Source organism: Rana temporaria, chromosome 6 (genome assembly GCF_905171775.1).
Source record: "Rana temporaria chromosome 6, aRanTem1.1, whole genome shotgun sequence".
In the NCBI taxonomy this organism is placed as follows: domain Eukaryota; kingdom Metazoa; phylum Chordata; class Amphibia; order Anura; family Ranidae; genus Rana; species Rana temporaria.
Window position 1 is genome coordinate 221,388,432 of NC_053494.1, and position 14,009 is coordinate 221,402,440.

The following is a 14,009-nucleotide window of genomic DNA, read 5'->3' on the forward strand; positions in this document are numbered from 1 at the left end:
GGTCTGTACACCCGCTGTGTCCATTATGAGGGGTTCCCACCATCCCTGTGCTGAGTTCCCGGGTCTGTACACCCGCTGTGCCAATTATGAGGGGTTCCCACCATCCCTGTGCTGAGTTCCCGGGTCTGTACACCCGCTGTGCCCATTATGAGGGGTTCCCACCATCCCTGTGCTGAGTTCCCGGGTCTGTACACCCGCTGTGCCCCATTATGAGGGGTTCCCACCATCCCTGTGCTGTGTTCCCAGGTCTGTACACCCGCTGTGCCCATTATGAGGGGTTCCCACCATCCCTGTGCTGAGTTCCCGGGTCTGTACACCCGCTGTGTCCATTATGAGGGGTTCCCACCATCCCTGTGCTGAGTTTCCGATATAAATATACCCGCTGTGCCCATTATGAGGGGTTCCCACCATCCCTGTGCTGAGTTCCCGGGTCTGTACACCCGCTGTGCCCATTATGAGGGGTTCCCACCATCCCTGTGCTGAGTTCCCGGGTCTGTACACCCACTGTGCCCCATTATGAGGGGTTCCCACCATCCCTGTGCTGAGTTCCCGGGTCTGTACACCCGCTGTGCCCCATTATGAGGGGTTCCCACCATCCCTGTGCTGAGTTCCCGGGTCTGTACCCCCCGCTGTGCCCATTATGAGGGGTTCCCACCATCCCTGTGCTGAGTTCCCGGGTCTGTACACCCGCTGTGCCCATTATGAGGGGTTCCCACCATCCCTGTGCCGAGTTCCCGGGTCTGTACCCCCCCTGTGCCCATTATGAGGGGTTCCCACAATCCCTGTGCTGAGTTCCCGGGTCTGTACACCCGCTGTGCCCATTATGAGGGGTTCCCACCATCCCTGTGCTGAGTTCCCGGGTCTGTACACCCGCTGTGCCCATTATGAGGGGTTCCCACCATCCCTGTGCTGAGTTCCCGGGTCTGTACCCCCCCTGTGCCCATTATGAGGGGTTCCCACCATCCCTGTGCAGAGTTCCCGGGTCTGTACCCCCCCTGTGCCCATTATGAGGGGTTCCCACCATCCCTGTGCAGAGTTCCCAGGTCTGTACACCCGCTGTGCCCATTATGAGGGGTTCCCACCATCCCTGTGATGAGTTCCCGGGTCTGTACACCCGCTGTGCCCATTATGAGGGGTTCCCACCATCCCTGTGCCGAGTTCCCGGGTCTGTACCCCCCCTGTGCCCCATTATGAGGGGTTCCCACCATCCCTGTGCAGAGTTCCCAGGTCTGTACACCCGCTGTGCCCATTATGAGGGGTTCCCACCATCCCTGTGCTGAGTTCCCGGGTCTGTACACCCGCTGTGCCCATTATGAGGGGTTTCCACCATCCCTGTGCTGAGTTCCCGGGTCTGTACACCCGCTGTGCCCCATTATGAGGAGTTCCCACCATCCCTGTGCTGAGTTCCCGGGTCTGTATACCCGCTGTGCCCATTATGATGGGTTCCCACCATCCCTGTGCTGAGTTCCCGGATCTTTACACTCGCTGTGCCCATTATGAGGAGTTCCCACCATCCCTGTGCTGAGTTCCCGGGTCTGTACACCCGCTGTGCCCATTATGAGGGGTTCCCACCATCCCTGTGCTGAGTTCCCGGGTCTGTACACCCGCTGTGCCCATTATGAGGGGTTCCCACCATCCCTGTGCTGGATTTGTCTTGATATAAATATACCCGCTGTGTAGCAGATCCGATTCTTACCAGCCTGTCGGCGGCGCTGTACTCGTTATTGGTGTCCAGGTGACAACGACCGTCATTCGGCTGCACCAAACCAGCCAGTTTCCCGTCCAGCGCCACGTGCGGCACGTCGTCGGTGGTGATGACCAGCAGGTGGGAGGCCTCCGTTCTCCAGCCGATCTTCTCCTAGGAGGGAAAACAGAAGTCGTTCAGATTAGTTCCGTCTCGCCGATTTCTAAAAGTTCAGGAGGAGATTTTTCCTCAACAATGGAAGGCGGGGGAGGGGACATGACATAGAAGGGATCACCGCACGGCGGTCACATGGGCCGGATTACAGCCGGTGACCCCAAAGCTACCCCCCCCATCTCCAGTGACGGGACATGATATGGAGTGACGGGGTCACATGGATAAGAATGGAGGCCATTCACGTGGTGGGCCAACGGTGTGACTTCACCGCCTGAGCCGACTGTGCCCAACGCGGCTCCGTCCGTCAGATATCGGAGAAACCCGCTCATCCCAGTTCAGATGCCCAATGCTGGGCGACATCTCACCGGATCTTTGCCAAACAATTTCTCTTCTTTATCCCCAACAGTTCCCATAACGATGAACCGGCTTCTCACCCCCACCATCTCTCACGTTTCCGACAGGCCATCTAATTTCAGTAAATAATGCCCGATAAATGTAATTGTCCTGAGGAAGCTACTAAAAATGTGGTGAAACATGCTGAGAATTTTCTCAGTCGCACATTCTTAAAACTGTATTGTATAATTTTTGGATGGATTTTTTTTTCTGTCATCTTTTAACTTTTATAAACAAATAATATTTTGAAATACTCGCTGTGTTAATTCTGCACCTTAACCACTTGGCGCCCGCGCTATAGCCGAATGACGGCTACAGTTTGAACCCTGAATGCCGAGAGGACATCGATAGACGTCCTCCCCTTTGTACGTTCCCCGCGCGAAACACCACCCCCCCCCCCCCCCGGGAGGGCCCCCGCTGTGATCACCCGAGTCTCTGAGACTCGGCTGATCACAGATCCGAGTAAGGGGCCGGTCCTGGTCCCTTACCACATGATCAGCTGTCAGCCAATGACAGCTAATCACGTGATGTAAACAAAAGCCGGTAATCGATCACCGGCTTATGTGAAAGGGACATCGGTCCCGAAGAGGAAGGAGGCACATCTGCCTCCTCTGTGCCGTCAGTACCCCCTGCCAGTGCCACCTGCAAGTGCCCACCAGTGCCACCTATCAATGCCCACCAGTGGTGCCAATCAGTGCCTCATCCGTGCCACCTAGCAGTGCTGCCTTTCAGTGCCCATCACTGCCACCCATCAGTGCCACCTATCAAATGCCACCTTTTAGTACCATTTCTTAGTGCCCACCAGTGCCACCTAGAGCTGGGCAATTCCCCCCCCCCCCCCCAAAAAAAATCAGCGATTTTTTTTATAGAAAAAAAAAAACTTGATTTACAAAGGTTTTTATTTTATTTTATTTTTTATGGACACCACGCCGGTCCCGAGGAGCTGCGGGCAGGAGGTTTTAGGCGAGGCCGCGGCCTCGCCTAAAAACTCCTGCCCGCAGCTCCTCAGGATTGGCGCGGTTTCAGCGTCGGTCGTGGGAAAAAAATAAAAAAATCAATTTTGTCAAAATATGAATCGATATGACCTTCCAACTCGATTTTTAAATCGAATCAATTTTTTGCACAGCCCTAGTGCCACCCATCAGTGTCACCTCTCAGTGCCCACCAGGGCACATCAACCAAGGAGAAAAATTACCAGTTTTCAAAATTTTATAACAAAATATAAAAAATATATAATTTATGCATCCATAAAAGGGTGCATGGGCGTCGCCCCCTCTCTCCTGGCACCGTCCCATCACCATAGATAGATTCATGCATTGGATAGATTCATGCGGTCGCCGCCGACACCCCCTATTCAGGTTTTCGGCCCCTTTTTCGGGGGCCGGGCACCTGAATTACACCGTTGGGGATGTTTTTTTTTTTTTTTTTGGAAGCACCCGATTAGAGCCTTAGGCTCTAATAGGTGCCCAAAAAGGTGAACAGCGGGCGCAACGCTATGCGTTCGCTATTCAGTCAGCTGTGTGTTAGCAAAGTGAAGGAATTCGCTTTGCCAACACTGAACCACCACTCAGCCAATCAGGTGCTCGGGTCTGTTACCGGTCACCTGATTGGCTGAAACGTCAGGCACTGCGATTGGACGCCTGAGAGAGGACGGAAGAAGACATGGAGGATGGGCATGAGACCGCCACAGACCCGCTGCGAGACAGGCAAGTGTCGGGCAGAATTTGATGGGACACAATAGAGGCAATTGATGGGCACACTGGCAGCAATTGATGGGGCACAGTAGCGGCAATTGATGAGCACACTGGTAGCATTTGATGGACAAAGTGGTGGCAATTGATGGGCACAGTAGCAGCAATTGATGGGCACACTGGCAGAATTTGATGGGGCACAGTAACGGCAATTGATGCGGCACACTGGCAGCAATTGATGGGCACAGTGGCTGCGCTTGATGGGCACACTGGCAGCATTTGATGGGGCACAGCAACAGCAATTGATGGGCACACTGGCAGGATTTGATGGGGCACAGTAGCAGAAATTGATGGGGCACACTGGCAGCAATTGATGGGGCACACTGGCAGGATTTGATGGGGCACAGTAGCAGAAATTGATGGGGCACACTGGCAGCAATTGATGGGGCACAGTAGCGGCAATTGATGGGGCACACTGGCAGCATTTGATGGGGCACAGTAGCAGAAATTGATGGGGCACACTGGCAGCATTTGATGGGGCACAGTAGCAGCAATTGATGGGGCACACTGGCGCATTTGATGAGGCACAGTAGCGACAAATGATGGGGCACACTGGCAGCAATTGATGGGCACACTGGCAGCAGTTTATGGGGCACAGTAGCACCAATTGATGGGCACACTGGCAGGATTTGATGGGGCACAGTAGCAGAAATTGATGGGGCACACTGGCAGCATTTGATGGGGCACAGTAGCGGCAATTGATGGGGCACAATGGCAGCATTTGATGGGGCACAGTAGCGGCATTTGATGGGCACACTGGCAGCATTTGATGGGGCACAGTAGCGGCATTTGATGGGCACACTGGCAGCATTTGATGGGGCACAGTAGCAGCAATTGATGGGGCACACTGGCGCATTTGATGGGGCACAGTAGCGACAAATGATGGGGCACACTGGCAGCAATTGATGGGCACACTGGCAGCAGTTTATGGGGCACAGTAGCACCAATTGATGGGCACACTGGCAGGATTTGATGGGGCACAGTAGCAGAAATTGATGGGGCACACTGGCAGCATTTGATGGGGCACAGTAGCGGCAATTGATGGGGCACAATGGCAGCATTTGATGGGGCACAGTAGCGGCATTTGATGGGCACACTGGCAGCATTTGATGGGGCACAGTAGCGGCATTTGATGGGGCACACTGGCAGCATTTGATGGGGCACAGTAGCAGCAATTGATGGGGCACACTGGCGCATTTGATGGGGCACAGTAGCGACAAATGATGGGGCACACTGGCAGCAATTGATGGGCACACTGGCAGCAGTTTATGGGGCACAGTAGCACCAATTGATGGGCACACTGGCAGGATTTGATGGGGCACAGTAGCAGAAATTGATGGGGCACACTGGCAGCATTTGATGGGGCACAGTAGCGGCAATTGATGGGGCACAATGGCAGCATTTGATGGGGCACAGTAGCGGCATTTGATGGGCACACTGGCAGCATTTGATGGGGCACAGTAGCGGCATTTGATGGGCACACTGGCAGCATTTGATGGGGCACAGTAGCAACAATTGATGGGGCACACTGGCGCATTTGATGGGGCACAGTAGCGACAATTGATGGGGCACACTGGCAGCAATTTATGGGGCACAGTAGCACCAATTGATGGGCACACTGGCAATTGATGGGCACAGTGGCAATTGATGGGCACAATAGCTGCCTTTGATGGGCACACTGGCAGAAATTGATGGGCACAGTAGCAGCAATTGATGGGCACAGTGGCAATTGATGGGCACAATAGCTGCCTTTGATGGGCACACTGGCAGAAATTGATGGGCACACTGGCGGCATTTGATGGGCACAGTAGCAGCAATTGATGGGCACACCTCTGACCGCCTGTGTAATTAATGCTGTCTACTCCCAGGAGCTGACACTCAGGAATTTGTTGGGTCTTCGTGTGACCTCTGACCTCCATATAATAATGCCGTGTACTGCCAGGAGCTGACACTCGGGAATCTCGCAAGTGTTTGTGTGACCTCTGACCTCCTGTGTAATTAACGCCGTCTACGCCCAGGAGCTGACACTTAGGAATCTGGTGGATATCTGTGTGACCCCCATATAATAATGATGTGTACTCAGAGGATGACACCCAGAAATATGGGGGGGGTCTCTCTGTGACCCCCATTTAATGATGTGTACTCAGAGGATGACACTCAGGAATCGGGGGGGGGGGGGGTCTCTCTGTGACCCCCATATAATAATGATGTGTACTCAGAGGACGACACTCAGGAATCGGGGGGGGGGGTCTCTGTGACCCCCATATAATAATGATGTGTACTCAGAGGACGACACTCAGGAATATGGGGGGGGGGTCTCTCTGTGACCCCCATATAATAATGACGTGTACTCAAGAGGACGACACTCAGGAATCGGGGGGGGGGTCTCTGTGACCCCCATATAATAATGATGTGTACTCAGAGGACGACACTCAGGAATCGGGGGGGGGGTCTCTGTGACCCCCATATAATAATGACGTGTACTCAGAGGACGACATTCCGGAATATGGGGGGGGGGGGTCTCTCTGTGACCCCCATATAATAATGATGTGTACTCAAGAGGACGACACTCAGGAATCGGGGGGGGGGGGAGTCTCTGTGACCCCCATATAATAATGATGTGTACTCAGAGGATGACACTCAGGAATCAGGGGGGGGGGGTCTCTCTGTGACCCCAATATAATAATGACGTGTACTCATAGGAGACGACACTCAGGAATGGGGGGGGGGAGGGTCTCTCTGTGACCCCAATATAATAATGATGTGTACTCAGAGGACGACACTCAGGAATATGGGGGGGGGGTCTCTCTGTGACCCCAATATAATAATGATGTGTACTCAGAGGACGACACTCCGGAATATGGGGGGGGGGTCTCTCTGTGACACCCATATAATAATGACGTGTACTCATAGGAGACGACACTCAGGAATCGGGGGGGGGGGTCTCTCTGTGACCCCAATATAATAATGATGTGTACTCATAGGAGACGACACTCAGGAATCGGGGGGGGGGGTCTCTCTGTGACCCCAATATAATAATGATGTGTACTCATAGGAGACGACACTCAGGAATCGGGGGGGGGGGGGGTCTGTGACCCCCATATAATATTGCCATGTTTTCATAAGAGCCGATTGGGAATCTAGTGGGTATCTCTGTGACCTCTGACCTCCATATAATAAATTCTGGATACTCCCAGGAGCTGACACTTGGGAATATGGCAAGTTAGGTGCGCATGCGCGGGCTGCGGGGATGGACGCCTGAGCCGTCAGCTCCGCTCCAGGCTGTCACCGCGGCGCCCGTTTTCCGGTACACAGCTGTCCTGGATTGCTGAAAACAGCACGGACTAGCTCCTCAGAGTAGCGGGCACATATCTACACGGCTTGCCCCGAGTTTAACCGAGGATTTTAAGCCATTTTAGACCTCTGAAGATCTGTGAGGTAAATCCAAGATGGCCGCCGCACCGCTGCTTCAGGCACTAGCACATAGCCTGACTGAACAAGGGCAGCTATGCAGGTCAGAACCAGCCTTATTTCAACCACACATCATACCTGACTCGGTGGGATCTCATATTCAGGTATCCTCTTTGTCCTCTGCCCCAGGGGATTCCCTAACTAATAATCTGTTGGGATCTGAATTAACCCCTTCATATAGGGGAATAACTGTACCATTACAGCAAGGTGTCCTTATCAGTGACGCACGTCCCATGGATCCTGCTCTCCTCATGGAGGACCTGTTTATTAAATTTTCAGTTTTGCTGGATAAGGGTCTGGCCCAAACGGCAGCTAAGATAACAAATGATTTAAAAGCAGATTTCCAATCCCTGGGCACTAGGATTGAAACCATTGAGAACAAAATGGAGGAAACTATAGCTGCCACAACCCAGAATTTTCACCACATTCATTCGCTTCAAGATCAATTGGACGTAGCGATGTCCCGTATTGACGACCTCGAGAACAGATCTAGGAGGTCTAATATTAGAATTCGCGGTCTCCCAGAAACTATCCTTAATGTGCCTGAGGCAGTACAGGACCTGATTAAAAATCTCCTCCCTAGTATATCTCCACAGCATTTAGAACTGGATAGGGCTCATAGAGCATTGGGGCCCCCTAGGAAAGACGGTTCCCCGAGAGACATCATCGCCAAACCCCATCATTACTACATTAAGGAGGAGGTCATGAGACAAGCGAGGGCTGCTCAGGCGGTAATGTGCCAGGGACATCAGGTACAACTTTTTGCAGACCTTTCTCCGTCCACGATCCAAAGAAGAAGATCTCTTAAGCCACTGCTTCAGGCCTTGTCCCAAAAAGCCATCAAGTACAAATGGGCCTTTCCCTTTGCGGTCAAATTTGCAGTCAATGGTAAACCGTTTGCTTTTTCCACCTTTCATGAAGGAGAAAATTTACTTCTACGTTTGAAGCTTATCGCACAAGAAGCTGATATGGAGACTACATCTGTGGGGCAGGGATCCAACAAACGAGCTGTCCCTACCAGTCCTCAATCTCCCCTTTGGCAGAGGGGCAACTCTAAAAAAGCAAGGGAAAATGGAACAACCTGAAGATTAATCTTTCCTGCTCTCCCAGCAGGGAAATGTCTTGCCGGATGGTCATGGATCTGAGGATCATTCCAATGTGATTCTCTCCTCCTTTTGACTTGGCTGCTTTTGGGGGTTCCTTCCCATACTGGTTCTTGACTTTTTTGGCTGTTTTGACTTTTATTTTTATTTCTTATTTTTCCTCATCTGATCATCCCAGATGGCTTTAGTGCTGTGTGGTTAGAATTTTTCATTATCTGTTAAACCTAGCAGCTGTGTTGGGGCAATGGGAGGGCTCCCTTCCTGTTGCTCCTGTTAAGTATTTGGGGCTATCCTTTTTTCTTCCCACTGATCAGCGCATTTTTCGTTTTTCGGCTAGGAGGAGTGACGCCTTTTATGTCGCTGTCGCACTGATTCGGTCCCTTGGGGCCCCCGTCTTCTCACTAGGTGGGAGGGCGGGGGCTCGGGGCGATCGGTTGGGGTGGTTAGTTTACGCAAATAGAATTTTTATTTCTATGCTGTGTACCTTACTTATGCTTATTAGAATATATTTGTGTGATTTTGGGCGCCCGGTTCCAGCTTGGTTCCAATGCGCCTCAATCCTTCCTTGGGATACCTGATGGTCTCCGAGGGATGGACAGCTCTCCCTTGTTTAGGGGAAGCTGATTCTACTTTCACTTCTCAGAGCTTCCGGGGTTTCTCCCACCCGGAGCTCCACTTTTCTTTTCAGGGAGACCTACTTTTCTCTTTTCTTTTCTGTCTTTCCTTACCTTACCCAGTGATTCCTAGCTACACTCGATTGTGCCTAAAATATGCTTTATTTACAGGTTATGCACTCCTACACTCTATCCTCAGGGACTCAACCTTTGCGGTTATGGAAGCTGCTGTTCTTGGTCTCGTTTGGGACCTGGGTCTGCTACTGGTGAGTGAGGGCTGCCTTGGACGTGGTCCAGATTCTGAGATCCATGGCTGATTCACTAGATGTTAGGCTCCGCATTGCCTCTCATAATGTGCAAGGCATTAACTCTCCAATTAAACGAAGAAAGGTAATGGACCACTATAAATCTCTACATCTAGACATCATCATGCTTCAGGAAACTCACTTTCCTGTCCGGTATAGCCCCACTTTTATTCACTCATACTTTCCTCAATTTTATCTAGCCAGTGCTGAAAACAAAACCAAAGGGGTTGCAATCCTGATCTCTAAGAAATGCACTTTTGTTAAAATATCTGATACTGTTGACCCAGAAGGGAGGTTTATCCTGGTGAAAGGCAAAATAGGAGATCAACTCTTCTCTTTGGTCTCGTATTATGCACCTAATAGAGGTCAGGCTAAATTTTTCAAATCGTTATTAGACACACTATCCCCCGAATTGGAGGGCACCATAGTCTTTGGGGGAGATTCCAATACAGCTCTAGACCAGGGTTTGGACAAATCAAAACCGCCAGGGTCCAGGGTATTACGTCCCACAAAAGAAAGCCTTAAAATCGCTAAAATCCTTCACGAATTTGGTTTAGCTGACACATGGAGAGAACTTAATCCCTCCAAAAGGGATTACACTCATTTTTCCCACCCTCACCTTACGTATGCTCGCATAGACCATATTCTCATTCCTTCTACCAGTCTACCGACAGTACTATCCGCCTCGATCAGAGATTCTGCTCTATCCGACCATTCCTTGGTAATTATATCCCTTGCACTGGGTCCTCCGGAAGGGTCGCGCTTGTTTTGGAGGCTGAATGAATCTTTGCTCTCAGACCCCGTCAGAGTCGCGGAGATTGAAAAGGCCCTGACAGAGTACTTTTCATTTAATGACACAGGAGAAGTTTCAGTTGAAACACTTTGGGCTGCTCACAAAGCTTTCATTAGGGGTAGGCTCATACAGATCTCCTCGCAAGTAAAAAAGGGAAGAAAAGCTGAAATTGAAAGATTAGAATCTGATTTTCTTTCCCTTAAAGCTTTGCATAAACAAGATCCCTCCGGAACACCCATAAGTCAGCTGGATAACGCCAGGTTGGCTCTTAATCTCGCTCTCACTACCCGGGCTGAGAAAGCAATTAGGTGGAATAAACATAAATTTTATACTCAGGCAGACAAATTCGGCCCCCTTCTTGCGTCCAAATTGACCCCTAAGCCTAAATTACTTTCAATGCCCAAGATTAAAATAGGTGGTCTTCCTCCTACAACCAATCCGACCAAAATCTTAGATGCTTTTCAGGGTTTCTACTCGAAACTTTATGAAGCTCCTACCCTTCCCTCCTCTGACTTATCCTCACGATTCCTTGAGGGACTTCCTATCCCTTCCTTGTCTGACACCCACAGGGATATAATGGACTCTCCAATAACGGAGGAGGAAGTAAGGGGTGTGGTTAAGAGTCTCCGAAGCGGTTCGGCCCCTGGCCCTGATGGTCTTTCTGTCCCCTATTACAAAAAATTTATAGACGTTTTGACGCCTCAATTAACGAAATTTTTTAATTTTAAAGCCAAAGGAGACCCCTTTGACTCCCAAATTAATACAGCATTTATCACGGTGATACCAAAGCCAGACAAGAATCCTGAGGATGTCTCTAATTATCGGCCAATTTCCCTTATTAACAATGACCTCAAGATCCTAACTAAAATTTTAGCCAATAGGTTGGCTGGATTCATTGGGCACTATGTGCATAAAGACCAAGTGGGATTTATACCCGGCAGGCAAGGCCCTGACCAAATTAGACGTGCAATTGATCTGGTATCAATTCTGCAAACCAATTGGGCGGGAGGGAGCCACCAAAAAGGATTTCTGCTATCTCTGGACCTTCAGAAGGCCTTTGACTCCGTGTCCTGGCCCTATATCTTTAATATTCTAGAGAAGTGGGGTTTTGGTACAAGATTCATGGGTATTATTAAGGCCCTGTACTCAAACCCTAGAGCTCTAGTTAGGATCAAAGGACATTACTCCTCCCCTTTCGGAATCAAACGAGGTACTCGACAAGGATGTCCGTTGTCCCCACTTATTTTTGCCATTGCAATTGAGACCCTGGCGATTGCTATACGACAGAACCCTAATATATCGGGGGTTCAGTGTGGAGGCCGGAACCACAAATGCGCCCTCTTTGCGGATGACATTCTGCTTTTTTTAACCTTCCCCCTATCCACTCTTCCCAACTTGAACCGCACTCTTGATGATTTCTCTTCGTTAGCGGGCCTATCCGTCAATTTTTCTAAGTCAGAGGCTCTGAATGTATCCCTTCCCCCTGAGGTGGTTTCGGAACTGAAACTATCTTTTAAATTTAAGTGGAGTGATACCTCGATTCAATATCTGGGTATCGCCCTTTCCGCTAAGACTGAAACCTTATACGACCTTAATTACCCCCCTATCTTTAAAAAGCTGGAAGCTGATCTGGCCAGGTGGTCCAAACTCTACCTCTCCTGGTTGGGGAGGATCAACTCACTTAAAATGACGCTGCTCCCAAGGTTGCTTTATCTATTTCGCTCTCTTCCAATCCCGATCAGGAGAAATCATTTAAAATCTTTCCAAGGCAAACTGCTTAAATTTATCTGGGGTTCTTCAGGGTATCGTATACCACAGGATACACTCTTCCGTCACAGACACAAGGGTGGTATGGGATGCCCAGAGCTTCACAAATACTACCTCTCAGCTAGACTGGCTCAATTTTCCACCCTTTACTCCAAATTTGAGAGACCAGATTGGGTCGATATTGAACAACAAGCAGTCCCGTCTATTCCCCTGGATTTGTTGCTTTGGTCCCCTGCCAAGTCCCGCCCTTCCATTCTTTCTCCAGTACTCTCACAATCTTTTGCTTTATGGGACCGCCTCAAAGGAAATCCCTGCCTAACGTCCACTTCCCGTCCTTTGGCACATATTTTCAATAATCCCGATTTTCCATATGGTCTGCAAACTTCTAACTTTAAGTGGTGGATGGATAAGGGGCTATATCGGATAGGCCAATATTTCACCTCTAGCGGTCCCATTTCCCTGAGCTACTGTATCCACACACTGAAGCTACCCGATGAAGAGATGGTCCACTTTAAACAAATATCCAATTTCCTGCATAGTATCTGGAGAACCAAACCCCTACCCCCAGATTTTACTGCTTATGAGATTTGGTGTGGACAAGCCATGGGGCGGAGGGGAGGCATTTCGGTGATCTATTCAGCCCTCACTCACCCAATTGATAAAACAACTTATATGACGGCTTGGGAGTCTGATTTTCAGAAATCCATTAGCTTGGAGTCTTGGCATAAAGCTGTCTCTAGATCGTTCAAGGGCATTCAGAATATTTCCTTGGTAGAGGCGAATGTAAAGGTCATTACCAGATGGTATCTTACTCCCTCCAGATTGGCTGCTATGTTTTCGGATGCGGATCCTCTTTGTTTTAGGGGTTGCCAGCTTCGGGGCTCCATGGCCCACATCTGGTGGGAATGCCCTAGGATCCGCTCATTCTGGAGACTCATCTTCAATATGATTCACAGAGTGACCGGATTTCAGATCCCTAGGACCCCTGACGTAGCCTTGTTAAATGCCCTTATCCCCTCGCTTCCTAAATCTACACAACACCTAGTTCATTTCATCTTACTCGGCTCCAAAATATCCATAGCCAAATCCTGGAAACAGCCTAGGCCACTCATGTCAGTTGCTAAACAAAAAATCTCATGGATCATGGTTCAAGAAAAATTATCCAGTATATTAAATGACTCCGTTGCTAAGTTCCATGAGATTTGGACTCCTTGGGCTGTTTTTATTGATATCCCCCTTACCCAGGTTCCTGCACTTGTTTAACTGGAATCTAACGGGTGGATAGGCACTGAGCTTCCCCTCCTTACCCCTTCTCCCCTTCCCTCCCTTCTCTCTCTGTTTCCTTTTTCTCTATTCTTTTCTTCCTATCTCTATCAGTTGTAGGGTTATTATCTTTTAATATATGTGCTTTTGCAAGGTTACAATTTGCGCATGGATTAAAGAAAAAAGATGTGCATTGATTATTAGAGTTTTTAATATTTCGGATGACATTTGTGACTGTTGTAACCTTATTTTGAAACTTAATAAAAATTTATTGAAAAAGGGAATATGGCAAGTTATTGACCTCTGACCTCCACATAATAACGCCGTGTACTGATAAGAGCCGATCGGGAATCAAACGGGCATCAGTGTGTCCTCCACACAATAATGCCGAAAACTCCCAGGAACAGACGCTTGGAAATCTGGCAGGTCGCTGTGTGACCTCTGACCTCCATAAGTTCCAATGAGCCGGGCCCTCCGATTCTTACTGGATTGAATTGTACTGTCCCCTATATGGTAAAGTGCTGTGCAAACTGTTGGCTCCATGTAAACCTTGTATAATAATAATAATAATGCAGAGTACTCCCAGGAGCTGACACTCCGGAATCTATCTGGCATCTGTGTGACCTCTGACCTCTATATAATAATGCCATGTACTGGCAAGAGCCAATCAGGAATTTGGCGGGTATCTCTG

At 49.6% G+C, this 14,009-nt stretch overlaps 1 protein-coding gene across 1 annotated transcript in view; it reads right to left on the reverse strand.

Annotated features, from left to right (window-relative positions):
- ITGB5 (integrin subunit beta 5) overlaps positions 1-14,009 on the reverse strand; it is a 42,756-nt gene that overhangs the window by 10,415 nt on the left and 18,332 nt on the right. The window contains exon 4 of the mRNA XM_040358313.1: positions 1,697-1,858. Within this exon, the coding sequence (XP_040214247.1) occupies positions 1,697-1,858 (162 nt within the window). The remainder of the gene's footprint in view (positions 1-1,696; positions 1,859-14,009) is intronic.